General features: G+C 35.4%; 2 protein-coding genes across 3 annotated transcripts; both read right to left on the reverse strand.

The window, feature by feature from the left end:
- Nucleotides 1–52: 52 nt before the first annotated feature.
- Nucleotides 53–3,083, reverse strand: LOC131666973 (ribitol 5-phosphate transferase FKRP). The gene is made up of 5 exons (XM_058940117.1): nucleotides 3,063–3,083; nucleotides 2,275–2,332; nucleotides 1,586–2,201; nucleotides 1,134–1,391; nucleotides 53–837 (listed from the first exon to the last, which is right to left on the reverse strand). Exons 3-5 carry the CDS (start codon nucleotides 2,072–2,074, stop codon nucleotides 67–69), a joined length of 1,518 nt encoding a protein of 505 aa, XP_058796100.1. The 5' UTR covers nucleotides 2,075–2,201; nucleotides 2,275–2,332; nucleotides 3,063–3,083; the 3' UTR covers nucleotides 53–66.
- A 401-nt stretch (nucleotides 3,084–3,484) lies between these two features.
- LOC131666971 (ubiquitin thioesterase trabid) lies at nucleotides 3,485–15,332 on the reverse strand. Of its 2 annotated transcripts, none has more exons than XM_058940113.1 (13): nucleotides 15,239–15,332; nucleotides 13,559–13,947; nucleotides 12,807–12,939; nucleotides 12,266–12,535; nucleotides 11,919–12,196; nucleotides 11,124–11,374; nucleotides 10,774–11,048; nucleotides 10,236–10,514; nucleotides 9,157–9,358; nucleotides 8,821–9,092; nucleotides 8,518–8,747; nucleotides 8,012–8,441; nucleotides 3,485–7,668 (listed from the first exon to the last, which is right to left on the reverse strand). In XM_058940113.1, exons 5-13 carry the CDS (start codon nucleotides 12,133–12,135, stop codon nucleotides 7,590–7,592), a joined length of 2,235 nt encoding a protein of 744 aa, XP_058796096.1. In that variant the 5' UTR covers nucleotides 12,136–12,196; nucleotides 12,266–12,535; nucleotides 12,807–12,939; nucleotides 13,559–13,947; nucleotides 15,239–15,332; the 3' UTR covers nucleotides 3,485–7,589. The 2 variants fall into 2 exon arrangements, with proteins under 2 accessions (XP_058796096.1, XP_058796097.1); XM_058940114.1 differs by having other exon boundaries at nucleotides 3,486–7,668; nucleotides 7,990–8,441.
- Nucleotides 15,333–15,339: the final 7 nt, after the last annotated feature.

Genomic DNA, 15,339 nt, shown 5'->3' on the forward strand with positions numbered 1-15,339 from the left:
AAAGGAATTTCCACTTTAAAAGGATATTCAAGAGTAAATACCCTATTACAACTGAAACTATTGCCATCAATTTAAAGAAAGCTTCCCGGGTACCTCGGGATTCTCAATGACTCCCTTATAATACTTAATTTCTAAAAAGTCCCTAATATTATTAGGACTTGGCACTTGTCGGCCAGCGAAATCGATGCTCGACATTGGATGCAAAAATTGCTCGGGAAAGTCTTTATTTTTAAGAAACCACGAGTCCCTTGTCATCGTGCCATTCTTTGCATAGAACGGTAGTAAATTCACATGCAATCGATTGACCTTTGAGTATTGAATTTTGAAAAATTCTCCTTCGGTAGCTTTCTCCCAGACGAAACCATGACTGTCAACTACCGCCTTATTCTTCGCTTTGACAATCCATGGAGATCTATTTAAGTCATCTCTATTAATACCAATGACAATCTCATGATCCCATGGAAGAATATCTCCATTTCGCATTGCTCCAAGTAACGAACCACCTTCGAGCCAATATCGTATACCGACTTCTTCGAGTTTATCGAAAACGTGATGTGCAACCTTACGCAAACCAGCGAGACAACACGGTGGAGTAAAACGATTCTGATATAAATATGACGGAATTCCGTTCACTACTGAACCAAAGCAATGCGAGCTCTCTCTGGTACAGCCAAACCATTCCGTGTTGCTTGTCGTTCGGGTAACTTTCTTGATGCCTAGTTTATTAAACATTCCGCGCTCTCTGTTTCGATGGATCTGCTGCAGTTTCCATTGTGCCTGTGTGCTGCAATACAACGGCTTTCCCTCGTTGAAACGAAGGTTTTTGAGAATATGTACCTGAAAAAATGTAACAGATTTTATCCAAGTGAAATTAGTAATATTGCAGATAAAATACATAAAAGTACTTATACATATTATATATAATATTGACATTTCTAAACAACATTGCACAGAAATTATCAAACCAAACAAATAAAAATTTGTGCAAATCATACATAAATTAAAGAAAAACAACAATAAAATAAAATAAACAGAAATAAATGATAATAAAACAAAAGAACATTGAAAATCGAAAACATTGAAAAGCAAAATAAAATTAAATTAATTATTACATTTGAATTTGGATTTCTTACCTTAATTCCAAGTGCTGTTGTCTGAAGATATAAGGCATCTATAAATGGCATCATGAATGGATCTGATAATCTTTTGAGCAACTTGGCATCTGCAATTGTGACATGCTTTCCAACAACCGAATCACACTCTGGACCAGATGCCTTTGTGAACTGTACACTCCATTCCTTAATCTTGAGCTTAATATTTAAACAATTGAGTGAATTCTTTCCAACTGGAACAGCAACAATTCCTAACTTTGCTGCCTGATTGACTGTCTCCTACAAATAAACATAATTGATGGTGAAACATTAAGCAAATAAATAAAGAATTTTGATAGCAGTCGATTAGATCATTGTTAATTTAATTATTTTCATTTGATAAACTAATAACAGATGGTAAATTTAGGAAGTATAATAATTTAGACTTAAAAATTCAACAGAATAAAACAAAGTAAGAATATAGTAAAACAAACCTGTAGAGTCTGCTTAGTAATCAATCTCGTAGCATCAGGTAAGAATGCAACATACTTAGTGTGGACATAAGACAAAGGATCTCTTTCATCGATAGACCTATTGAAGTTTGGCTGCAAATTCACAAGATGCACATTCCTCATACTCTCATTATTGAAATCCAATTCCAATGGTGGATACAAAAACTCATCACAAACAATAACTATTGTCATAGTAGGAAATGAATTCAGAATAAATCTCACTGTGGTAGCCACATCATTCTCAAAACTTTCAAATTGGCGTATAACAACAGTGACCAAGCGAGCAAGTCTTCGATGCAGTTTTTGTGGTATTTCTGACGATGAACCAGCTTCGGACAAGGTTTGGGACTGATTGACTGCAAAAATTCTCCATATCTTATACCATATGATAACATTGCCTAAGAGTATAACTATCAGCAAGGACTTGGCTAATTTTAAACGCATTCTTGATTGGACTATCAATTTGTACATGTATTGTCAATATATTTCCTTAACTTTGGCATACACTTCCATTTTGGCATTGCACAGTCTCCTTAGCAACTAAGTCATGAATTTTACATTATAATTGCAGGCTCTATAAATACTTCAGAATAATCAACTGAAAGTCATAGTAAAAATCAATAATTTTTATTTATATCCTAATTTAAAATACATCAATAGTAAATAAGTACCTTCCGCAGACTCTTTCTCACACATACTCGCGTATTCATCCATCTTCACCGCTAAATACTGTGTGTTATTTGTGCATTTAAAGAAATAATGATGAAACAAAAAAAATCAGAATATTCCGCTTCCCGGTATTTCCACAAAACTAACCCCATCGTACCACCCACAACTCGAAGGACATTGAATCTCGAAACGCATCGTCCGTCAACATAGTAAATGTTTCTTAGTGTAAAAAAAAATACACAACTACGCCAAAAGCACTTTAAAATAGACTACAAACATCCTCATCCATCTTTATAGGCGAAAGGCTCGTTCGGCTGCACAACAAAGCTTTCAACACTGAAAGTTCAAACAATGCCGGACTTTTCACACTGTGTGCCTCGTACTTGCAGCTCGATTGGATTGCCGCGTGAAATAAATACTTGAAGAGCTTACGGATGATGATAGCTGGCGAATGCCGAGTCTCGGAAAGCACATGGATCACGGCAAGCGAACTATACAATGTGAAAGGATTAATTCGATTTCGACTGCTTTCCACGCTGTTGCGTGCGCACATATGCTACCCCTCACGAGAGCTTTCATTTCATAAGATGGCACGGGGGTTGATAGATTTGGCGCAAATTTTAATAATTAATTTCCGTTTTCGGAAGCAAATTATCTAGCAATGTCGCGCCTGCATCTTATCTTAAAGATGGAAAGGTTTTGATAAATGAAGCCTCTATTGATTATAACTGATCAGTTGAACTTGAACCCTCATCAACCGGAATTTATCAGCAACGTAACGAAAAATTACCTCAAGCAGTTAGTCAAGTGCAAAGTGGTCGTCGAATTGAAGCAACTCAAGATCTTCCCAAATACGTCGATTGCGTTCGAATGTCACTCTAAATTGGCATCGACGAGTAAACGTCAAGAGAAGGTCCAGCTGCGAGCTATTAGTGATCTCCTTCGTGAGAACCTTCGACTTGATCAGATCGCTAGCTATATTATACGTGGATGCAGTATGAGTTTATTTCTAATGCGCCTGCTCTTCAACGGGAGCTTTCTCAATTTCTTCAACGAGGGGATTCCCGATTTCTCGTATTTCTCATATAAGAGGCATTCTAATACCTCAAAGTGAACAGTACACCGTTGTAAAACAATTATTTTCAAATAAAGTAGTCTCGTATATTTTCAATAAAACATTTTCAAAATTTTTATTGTACATTAGCTTGTAAATTTCGCAGAACCCATTACAGGTAAGAAATAGGCTTACCTTTATATAGCACGCATATGGCTGTGCGCATATGTATGGATCTTTTTAACTCTGGCTTAATATATAAAACAAGATAAAAAAATATTTTCTGCTTTTTCACAAAAAGTAAATCAAAATAAATTACGTCACACTACTACAATGCTGTTCGAATTAAGTTTAATCTAAAATGTGTCAGAGAAATATACAATAAATATGTAAAATGAATAAAATTCAATATAAATAATCATACTAAAGTCTTCGATTAGCGTATTAGTATTTTGACAATGTCTACGGAGTCAGACATTCTAAAATTGTTTAAAGTTTACTAAATTTTAAAACATTCGCACTTTCACTACAATGTTTAAAACTTCATTGTTTTATAATGCCAAGTTTTAAGTGAATAGGCAAATAATCTTAATTTTGTGTGCAAGCATGAAACTCTAAACATTTAACAAAACAAAACGCAAAAAAATTAGGTTTTTGTTACAATATAGTTATTTATTGCAGGATGTCTTTTTTATGGATTACATCAAATTATTCAACATTAAATAATAAATATAAAATATTATTTTTTCCATTTTGTATTTATTTTTGTCTCAAATTCTCCTAAAAAGAAACAAACTTAAGTACAAGCTGTGTCGGGCATAAAAATTGTAAACAAACAAAATCATTCAAGTGAGCGAAAGGATAAAAAAAATCTACGTGATCACTTAAAAACCATTTTAGATCATAGTTTCACTATGATCATACTTCAAAAGGGGAAAAATAAAACTTAAAATAAAACTAATTTTTTTCTTCGACAATTCGAATAATACTAATAAAATCCGACTCACAGAGATAATCACATTACAGGATCGGGAGATTTCACATTGAAAAAACTCTCGATGCATTTTTATTTTATTTTTTTCAAATAAATTAAAAAATTGATTTTATTTAGTGAAAAGCAAGTGTCCTGAAGGAAAGAAAATCTATAGTGATGTTTTTGAAATATAATAAGTCGTAAACCATATTAACTATTTCCTTACAAGTTTGAACTTCACAGCAAATATGAACATTCTCATTTTGCGAGTTTTTATACAATCCTTGTTTAATTGGCTGTCTCCTGGACTTTTTTCGAAGCTTCATCATTCTGCTTAAATTTTTCATCTATTCTTTTATTTTATCACGGTGGTTGTGGCATTAACCATAGTTATTACGACGATATAATTGTAGTAGCATTAATAATGAATAATTAATAAATCATTCAATTGTCCTTCAGAATTATTATACATCGATATATATTCAATATAATCCATTTCATATATTTTTCTATATTAATATAGACTTCTATCTGCTTCTTTGTTCCATTAAATTTGTTCTTCACTCTCCCGCCTTTCACATACATTTTTTTCTCACGTTTAAATAACCTCTTTAACTGTCGTATGCCATACAAAAAACACGTGGCAACGCAAAAAACACTTAAAACAGATTTTTTATTATTTTTTTGCCACTCAACTTTATAATCGCTCGCTCAGAAAAATTACCACAGCGTGCAAGGCACGTCGTAACGTTACATACACTTTTATTTGCAACAAAAAGAGAGTGAATGACATTCAAAGAGAACAAAAAATGCAGAGAGGACGTGTTGCTTTACGGTTTTTCATAATCCCATGATTCATCTTTATTTCTACAACATAATATATACTCTGCTTATCTGTTAATTTTAAACTTTTCGCGTCAATATCTCTTCCCCTCTCACCCCATAATGAATTACACAGTAACATCACAATCGCTTGTGATTGGAGCAAAATAAAACGATAATAAAACGCTAAAGGACTAGAGTCTACGTTAGAGTTGATTTTTTTTCCTAGTTGAGACACGACTGTTACTGTTACTTACGTTTCTTTTACAAATCACAAATAATTGTCTTGTCATTCCACAAATACACATTTCATCTCTTCAACCAACCAATTAAAATACAGAAAAGTCATACGTCTAGAATGTCAAAATCTTATTTTCAATCTCAAAAACCCACATATATAATCATTTAGAAATAAAAATAATTATTATTATCATTGATTGTATTTTACATCAGTGTTGCTAAAAGAGACTGAGCGCGTACCTTGATAACTAATGAAATATTGTTTAAAAGCCTACAGCGTCGTGACTCGACTTTACCTTGAAACAAAGACTAAATGTAAGCAGGGTACAATAATTAACGAAGGGACTCCATTATAATTTCTTTGTACTCTTTTGATTAAGGTTTTAATCGTTTGGCCGAGCGATTATTTAATTGTAAATTATATATCCATTCCACACTTGTATTTTATTTATTTTTTGTTGTATTAACCATTACAATCGCGAATTGGTAAAGGACATTTTTACTCTAAATTAGATGCAACTTTCTGGTTTTTGAAACTCTTCGATATAACACGATTAGACGGAAGTGCACTGACTTTTATTTTTAAAATACTTCGCTTTTACGCCATTAAACACGGCATCGTTGTTTGCGACTTTATGGTTAATTTTTTTTTTCTTATTTTCAGTTTTGCCATTAAAGCTAATTCAACAAGGAACGCTTCAGAACAAGACGATTTGATTCCCCAGTGAGAACCAGTAACGATAATACATCATATGATTTTATTTTTTTATCATTTTTTTCTTTTTGTTTCATTTTACTGTATTGGAGTCGAGAAAGGAAGAGGCTACAGCTGTGTATTAACTTACTGTTGAAAACACTATCTTGAAAGTATTAAAAGTATAATCACAATTAATTGAATTATCATGATAAAGCCAGTTAAAAATATTTACAGATAAAATGTTATGTTTAGTTTGTGTAGAAGTATTCTCGAACAATGATTATTCTGCATGAAATGAAAATACATAAAAAAGTTTCTTTTGTTTTTACTCTAAATTTTCTTTGAAAGCCTCTACATCCTTCGTACGATAAATTCAGCTATTGGTTAACAACAAAGTCTAGTTATAGACTCAATCCGACAATACGGACAGTGTAAGGATTTTACACACGACTCAAGCTCATCACGGATTGAAGGTAAACGCCTATTGCGTCAAGTAGTAATTGATTTGCAAATTTTATTTTATAGAGTTTTATTTACTTAATTATTTGTTTAGCAGCACCGGTACATCCCTAGTGGAATCAAAAAACTGTGGTTTTTTATTTATTTTGTTTCGACCTCAACCATTACTATAATTAAATTTATTTTTCATCTAAGCTTTCTGATTTTTACTTACGACTATGCGAAGCAAAAAATAAGAAATCCGACGTTTCTTTCACTCTCTCATTCATTCATTCTCTCTTTCTCTCTCGATCTCATTCGCCCTCTTTCACTCTCTCTTCTCTCTCTCTCCCTCTCTCTCTCTCTCTCTCCTCTCTCTCTCTCTCTTCTCTCTCTCTACTTCAATTTCATACACATACAACATATGTGAAGTCAATAAAGTTAATAAATAAACTTATTATCTGAAATTATTTTTCATGTACAGCTAATCGTGCGAATCGATGGAGATTCGAAAAAAATTAATCGAGTTACCTCGCTAAGTAACTTGATAGAGTTCTAGATTTCTGGTTTGCTCGTCTCTTAAAAATCTTCATTCAAAAAACTACAAGTACACTATAACTATTTGAAAGGTTTTTTAAAAGCTCTGAAAAATCATTGGCGAGGAAAATTACTATACTTTGTTCACAAATTAAGAGAACTGTAAAAATATTGTCATTTTCCTATAAATTTGCAGTTCTTATGGTTCACTCAAGCATAAAATGGATTTTCCTCGTCCACAATCGTCATTCTTTCCACCCGCACGACTATGATAAAGACTCAAAAACAGACGAGCAAAGCAGAGACCCAGAACATGAGTTCTTATATAATATACATTTATTTATCGAAATTTGAAGTTCCGAGCACATTTATTCTCGAGGATTGGAAGCTACGCGTGCGATTATTTTTTGGCGACATTGTCCTGATAATAACCATAGGTCCCGCTGATATTTTTCGCTTTCTCTCCAGAAATTAATTAGCCGACTTACTAATCATTCACAAATAGGCATTTATCCGTGTTAGCTCGAGATTTTGCAATACTTGGCATTCGCTCGCGTTATTCATCTTCAGTATCGCCGTCGCTACTGTAGTCCTGCAACATGAGTGTTCTCGAAAACGGTGCTTCATTCATCTGACTATTGAAACGTAAATAATTACAATTAGTTACTTGTTTCTATAATTTTGTGTATAGGGTACATCAAGAACCAATGACTGACAAAATTCTGTTTTCTATATCCCATTGTATGATTCAATTAATAATTCAGTCATTAGTTGATGATTAAAACCATATACATTTATCTGGCAGTTGCGAATTTTTCAAGGAGAAAATTGTTGAAAATTCAAATAGTACTTATTTTATTTTAAAAACAATTTAAACAGCAATGAAATCGCATTTCAAAAATTTACTTCCATTGAAAATATTCGGTGTACCGCCAGTGCCCTGCTCATTTAGTGACCTTGGTCTTCGTTACTACTCACGCTAGTCTTCTGTAATGATTGAGCCACTCTTCAAGCATCTGTGCGACTAGCAACGGTCTTTTATGTAACTTTTGTTGAGCAACAAGAATACCACCTTCCGTAGTGCATACGTCCAGCCATTGCTTGAGTATCGTTTCTTCCCTGCCAATTTCTTCGGGACTGAGAAAATGTATAGATAACAGTTTATGATCACGATCCATTAGTGGCATGAATGTTGTTTGCATTTGCAGTTGTTGAATTGGACTATTGCCGCCACCAACTACATTCACACTGCCGTGAGCCAATGCAGGGATACGGGATGAAGAGTATGGTTCGATGGGAACGAGAGCAGTGAAGTGACCACGAGTATAGCCTAATGCTATTGGTGAACGAATACAGAAGGAAGGTTCCCAGAGGAGAGGCAGGTAGACTCCTTCGAATCTGGCATAGCCTGGGTAGAAAATTTAACAATTTTTTTAAATATAATAATTGGAATTCCGTTAAAATTTTATAAAACAAAGTCATACCTATATCTTCACCGCGGAAACTCTTAACGTATTTAACACCATAAACAATAATTGGTCGTCTCAGTATGTGAGCCAAAGCAAAAACGTGTAACTGCTCGAGTGCACTTCCGGGTTGAGCTGCCGTAGCCAACAGGTTCTCCCAATCTTCCTGCCACTGCGTCTCCTCAAGAGTGAAATCTAACATCCTGGAAGCTTGCGAAGCTTCATATTCCCGCCAACGAGGATGGAAACTGCAAAATAAAAATTACATGAAAAATTACATGAAAAGTGCATTACATGAAACTAAATGAAGGTGTTATTTACAATTCTCCAGCTTGTTTGAGAGTATCAGCAAGGGTACGTCGTAGTGCATTGTCACGGTCGAAGACACCCCAAGTAGCCTGCATCACAGAGTCAAGAAGGCAATCGCCGGCAGAACGGTTCCATAACGCGTGAAGTCGACTGCCAAGTCGTTCCGTTATCTCAAGAGACCAATTCAACGCCGGTGGTTCGCCACCTTCCAATTGTTGTTGAGCTTCCCTGTCTAACAACTCTTCTAACATTTGTTCTTGTACCATACTTGGCAAATCTTCTACCTATGGAATAAATAGTTAATATCTCTAGTATGACTATGAAAAAATGAAGAAGTTCATGTTATACCTCGGCAGGTAAAGCAAATGTTGCCATGTCGGTGACGAAATAGCAGGGAAAAGAACCCTTTCGCATACGTATGCTATTGGTAACATGACGGCGTATCTGAGCTGCAAGATCAGGTGCAACATAACTCGGCACTCTCTTTATCCCAGAACCTGAACCCTCGATTTGTGATAACAGTGTCGCCAATATATCTTCTCTCTGAAACCTGCATACCAACAATTTTCATTTTAGTAAAATTATTTCATGTTAGGCAAAATATTATACAATGAAATAATCAAGAAAAAAATGTTTATACAGACGTTTATTAGAAATTAAATATTTGCACTTAATCAAAGAAAACCATTATCGCAAAGTTCATCGTCATCTGTAACGAGTGTCAATAAAGAGAAAAAAAATGCCAACAACGGCGAAGAAGAGATCACCTTCGCTTTACTAACTACACAAGAAAGAAAGAAATAAAACCACACAAAGAAAGATAAGCAGTCACTACAGTTCGCAACTGTTTCGACAAAATGTATATATGTACAACGAAGACGAACTTTCTAGGTCAATGCCTCTATTCGGTGAGGCCGACTACATAGCCTCCGAAGCGTGCACTTTTGGAGGTTCTCCAAACGAAATTGTCACTTGCTCGCGGTAAATACTATCTTCGCTGCAACCTTGACTACTGCGAATTGTCAAATGTATAAATAACGTTATGTATCTCCATTTTCTTTGTGGGAGAGAAGAAATTTGATGCGCAGACGAGCTGTTTTAGCAGAAATTTGTTTTTTCTTATTGAAATGGACTCAAAACACGTCAAAGAATTTGTACAAAAACTCGTTTAATACTAATCGTTTATCGCATATGTATGTATATATGTAAATAGATTAGCATATACGATTTATATTGATATTATAAACGCGGAAATATCACTCTTTATTGAGAGAAATATATTTATAGTACACACGTAAATACTACAATCTCTTCTACAATTCCTAATAAACTCATGAAACGTGGAATACTAATAAAATTTATAATTTTGCAATTAGACAAAGAAGTCATTTCAAACAGGAGATAATCCAATAGCATATACAACTTACCTGATCGCTAAATGAACTAAGGTGTGTCCTATGTCAAAAGCACTGCTTCTGTTCAACAGTAAGACCTCGGAATGCGTTAATTGACGGGCTGGATCGCCACCACTAGCGAGATAAGCCTCTACAGCAGCATTATCACCCTCAACAATGCCTAGGCAGGCGTTTAACCAGCACCAGTCGTTGTGGCGTCTCAACTGCTTCAATCGGCGCTCGTAGTCGCAGTTGTTTGGTGATTGCGGCGCGGGAAGACTGTCATTTCTACCGTCTAATCTGTGTGAACTTCTACAATCAAAGTAGTAAATGTCTTAACTTAATAACGGAATAACATTATAGTTCACACGAAGAATAGTCCTAGTTAATATTTTTTTGTTTATTATAATATAAAATAGTTTTTATGTTTTCTAAAAGCAATTGTTTTTTAAGCTAACTCACATTTCTACTCATAAACTTAATAATTTACCAAAATGTGTAAAAATTACATTTGTGAAACGTTTTCAAAATTATATTTTCCACAGAACAATAATGTTTCCAAACATATTACCGCCTAGCTATCGCGAGGTTGTCTTCACGCTGTGCTTGGTGAATGTAAGGCGTGTGTGGTGGCGAGGGTAATCCGCGCTGATTGTAGTGTAGATCCCTCTCGGGGCTTGGCAATATCATGCCTGCATTATTCGCGGACCTCTCACGCTGCTGTTGGTGCTGCTGATGATGTTGATGCCCTGCTCGTTCTCTTTCACGTTGATGTGCACACATCACGCATTTATTCGCTTTTGGCCAATTCTCATAGGTACACGTTGTGCATGACCATTTTTCCTGCTACAAGCATGGAAAAAATAGTTGGTTTGTCTTCTCTGTAAAATGAAATTATAAATGAGAAAGAATGAAGTTTACCGATGGTGCATTGCACTGCGAATTTGTTGGAGGCGTGGGCGGTGGATCACCAAGTCTGAGCGGTGCAAGTTGCTCGTGAAGATTGGAGGCGATAACCGGTTGATGCTGATTGTGCTGTGGTGTGGTGTTTGTTGGCGAGCGTCGAACTGAGCATATTGTACAACGAGTTGCATTCTGATAATTGAGATAGGTGCACCCTTCGCAGTACCACTTTCCATCCGGTGGCACATTCTGACTGTAATTTTGTGAACCTACGAAAAAACAGTTATTGATATAGAAAGAGTGAGAGAGAGAGGGGGGGGGAGAGAGAGAGTGAGAGAGAGGGAAGGAGAGGGAGAGAGAGAGAGAGAGAGAGAGAGAGAGAGAGAGAGAGAGAGAGAGAGAGAGAGAGAGAGAGAGAGAGATTGCGAGTTTGCAGAGATCGAGTGGGAAAGTATGTCTACACAAACATACATTTGCTAATTACTACTGACAAGTCTTTCTCTTTCGCGCATCAAGAGACATAAACTGCAGCTGTGTGTATACAGACGAACTTTCACTATAATCCCTGTTTCCTTATGTTGTTGTAGTTGTTTTTTATTCTTTCATATACCCGTTAATTCGATAATATTTATTCGCATTTTATTCATTGAAAGTGTTGACCTATACGGGAAAACACTCGCGAATAGCAATAAAAAGAACGTTACGCCAAAGCCACACGCATTGTTTGTACTTTCTCACACTTGTCATCTCTCATAAACAACGAGGGTACGTTAACCTCTCGAGGAATTTCCCGCAATAAGAGAAATTCGTTACCTAAATTGTATGAATCACTGTCTGGTGGCACAGGACCCGAAGCAACATTTGAGGTTGATCGTTGTGGACTAGTATCCCTCAAACGATAAATGTCTTCACCAAGAAGTGGCTTGGCCCCTCTGCACATTGTACATTTCAGCGACGACGGCCAGTTCTCATAAGTGCAGTATTCACAGGTCCACTTAGACTCTGTCTCAACATCAGAGCGACTACTCATTTTTCCACTGCAGCTAACGTCGACTTTATTTCTCTTGATGGCGCCACAGTAACTTTATAGCCTACATATAAATTAACACTTTGACAATTGTGCACTTTTTTCTTTGTAGTACTAAAATAAGATTAGTCACCTTTAGTTGTTTGATGAACAACTTGCAGATTATAGAAGTAGTATCAGTGTGTGGCTTGTTAATATCAAAAAAAGTTTTACGTTTTGCCTTTTGGCTTTGAAAGATCTGGGCTTACTTTATAGTGTAAAAACTTTGGCCAAAGTTTTTCTATCAGGAATACTTGTATCTTAGGTCTGTTATGTAATGGTGTTTGCATTATGGGATAATTATCTGAATGGAGATCATGGTGATGTCTGACTTTTAATCCTACTCATAAATAATAGTACTTATCTGAAAAAGAAATAGGTAAAATAATAATAGTTAATACTCAAACTATCATTGATTAAAGCTGTTTATCATATTGAATTATATGAAATATCAGTCAAATGAACATTCCAGACTTGTGTCAATTTAATTGCATGCCAAGAAACCTAACAATCTTTTGTTCAATTGAACATTTGCATAACTTTAGTCATGATCAAAAGTAATTAGAAGCATTAGAGGTAAGATTATACAATCAAAAAATGAGAAGGACAGAAAGAAAGAGATAAGGTTGTTTTACCTGGTATGAAAATTAGTCTCACAATCCACGATTGGCTGTCATGCATAAGCAGATTTCATTCAAGCAATAAGTCCTTGCTCTTCGTGGTCTTGTGCTCAAGGCAAAGTGGTAAACTGCTATCACCGTAAACTCACTGAAATAAAGAAAAAAACCACTTCAATTCCAAATGGTCACTCTCTGCAATCCAAGCGTGAAAATGTATCAAGAAAACTAGCGATTTCTTTTTGGTTATTTGGTAAACACTCAAGGTTAAGTGTCTGCATTGTGTCTACACTCTTCGCTGAAGTAAACATACACAGGTCAACTATTCATATGAAATCATCAATAGCGAGCAATGTTTACTGATAGGAAAAGTGATTTATTTTCATATTTTCTATTGCCTTTCCGTGATATAGCGGGTCACGCATGTGCACTTACAACTCAAATTCATGAGCTCAATTAAACATACCTACACTATAACGTTTATCATGATAACCTCTGAATAATGTCTCACTATATGTATAGCAGGTAAAAAAATGGAAAGAAAAGAAAGTAGACAAATGCAGAAGGAAAGACGAAAAGCTATATCATCACAAGTGCGATGCGCGCTCGCACAGCAGAGTAAAGTCCAATTATATATATTGGAGAGCTGCTGGCTGTCTCTCGCGACTAACTGTTTACGTCCTCGAATTTTTTTCTCTCTTTCTTTCTCTTTCTCTCTCTCTCTCTCGCTCCCACACACGTATATAGTCGAGCGCTCGATGGAAACTCACTTGGGCAAATAATTGTCTCCTCTACTTCGCGCACGAACGTTCGCTAGACACTACGAGTAGCTGCTGCTACAACACCATCTTCTTGTCGCCGCCATGATCGTCGTCGTCGTGTCGAGTCACAGCAACGTCTTCCACAGGGACACCACACGACACTCCAAGTCTCTCTCTCTCGCGCGCGCGCTCACTCACTCGCGCTCCGTTGATGCTCTGCTGCGACGTCCGAACTCACACTGCTTTATCCAACGAGTGCTGCTAATTTAGACACATACATATATATATTATCTGGGTATATGCTACAGTTGCGCGAGCACTTGCCGAATGCCGATTGCCGATTGCCAAGGTGGTTCTTATGTTGGTAGCAATGTATTTTGACTTTCTTCTTTTGCAAGCTGGAAAATAAACGTGTGCGGAAAGTTAATTCTTGTATATTTTATACAAGATTTATTAGTTTACTAAGTGGTCTAATACGCTGTTTATTAATTCCATTATTTTTTCTTATTAATTCCAAGTTAAAAGTGCAAAATTACGTTCAAACTAGAATTTGAAGTTAATATTAATGATTAATCAACGAAATAGAACAATTTAAACAAGTAGGTCAAACGACGAATAGAAATGGTTTTGAATGATAATTAACAGGTTACTTAATCGTGTCGATGAGTCTTAATGTACTTGTTCGTAGATTAATGAAATTCCTAATGATGTCATTTAAAATATATCTATATTCGATTTTCTTAGATAAACTGACGAAATTACACGCAGATAAAACATCTTTCAATTATGTCTTGCAACATTTTCTAATAGCAAAGATTATGAAATATTTACACGAAAGCTCGTGCAACTTGCGTAATTGAAACAAGAATAAACCAATTGTATTTATTAATGATGCGAAAAATCAAGCGCAAACGCGGAAAGCTTTGAACACAATGCTACCAACGAAGCTAAAAACCCAATTATTAAGAAAATCTAAAAATAAAAAAAACCGTAGTAGCACGTGACCAATGAATGATTGCAGTACAGCTCATCGAAAAACGTAGACGATTTCGTTGAAAGGTACACAAACGTGAGAGAATACCCCCCACCCCCCAAAAAAAATGTTATATGAATCAGCTTTAGGGACCCCGGATGGTTATCCTCAGCTTTCAACTTCAATTCACACGTGTCGTACTGGAATGTACATAGGTTACAACACTCATCTCTTAGGACGTAATAACGTTTTTTTATTCTGTGCGAAAATCATTGAGATTACACTTGATGTGGATGTAAACAAGCAGATTGATGTATCGGGAGGAGATGAAAGTCAGTGGAATTTGTGTAGGTAAAGTGAACTGACATGGGTCCACGAGTTCGCTATCTCTTTTTTTTTTATAAATAATTATGAGCCTGATGCCAAATGGGCTTTGACCTAGACATTTTAAGTACCCTTGACATTTAACAATAAAAGATGACTTGTACGTGCGATTATTTGAATTCAATATTGGACAAATATTGATTAACTGAACCAAATTATTAACTTTGACCATGTATCTCAAATTATAATTTCTTTTTTCAATTGAATATAAAGTTTCAGTATAAAACTAATTATTATTTTTGAATAAAATTTTTCAATAAAACAAAATTAATCAAAAAATTGTTTAAAAATTTATCAGATGTGTAATGTTGATATGATTGTTCTTATCTTACAGGAAGGCAGAGGCATATACACAAAGGTAAATTCGATGTATTATATCACACTCTTATCAGCTGAGCAGCAACAGGCTCAAGCACAAGTTTTTATGAAATAC

The sequence above is a fragment of the Phymastichus coffea genome, unplaced genomic scaffold, assembly GCF_024137745.1.
Source record: "Phymastichus coffea isolate CEN01 unplaced genomic scaffold, Cenicafe_Pcof_1.1 PCOF00062, whole genome shotgun sequence".
NCBI lineage: Eukaryota > Metazoa > Arthropoda > Insecta > Hymenoptera > Eulophidae > Phymastichus > Phymastichus coffea.

Bases quoted from the DNA above. Each gene is read 5' to 3' on its own strand.
- LOC131666973 (XM_058940117.1), bottom strand. From the start codon at position 2,074: ATGTACAAATTGATAGTCCAATCAAGAATGCGTTTAAAATTAGCCAAG. The intron at 1,392-1,585 runs GTTTGTTTTACT...GTTTATTTGTAG, and splicing joins TTACTAAGCAGACTCTACAG to GAGACAGTCAATCAGGCAGC. The intron at 838-1,133 runs GTAAGAAATCCA...ACATTTTTTCAG, and splicing joins CAACAGCACTTGGAATTAAG to GTACATATTCTCAAAAACCT.
- LOC131666971 (XM_058940113.1), bottom strand. From the start codon at position 12,135: ATGAGTAGTCGCTCTGATGTTGAGACAGAGTCTAAGTGGACCTGTGAA. The intron at 10,515-10,773 runs GTAATATGTTTG...CTTTGATTGTAG, and splicing joins AACCTCGCGATAGCTAGGCG to AAGTTCACACAGATTAGACG. The intron at 9,359-10,235 runs GTAAGTTGTATA...GTTGGTATGCAG, and splicing joins TTAGTTCATTTAGCGATCAG to GTTTCAGAGAGAAGATATAT.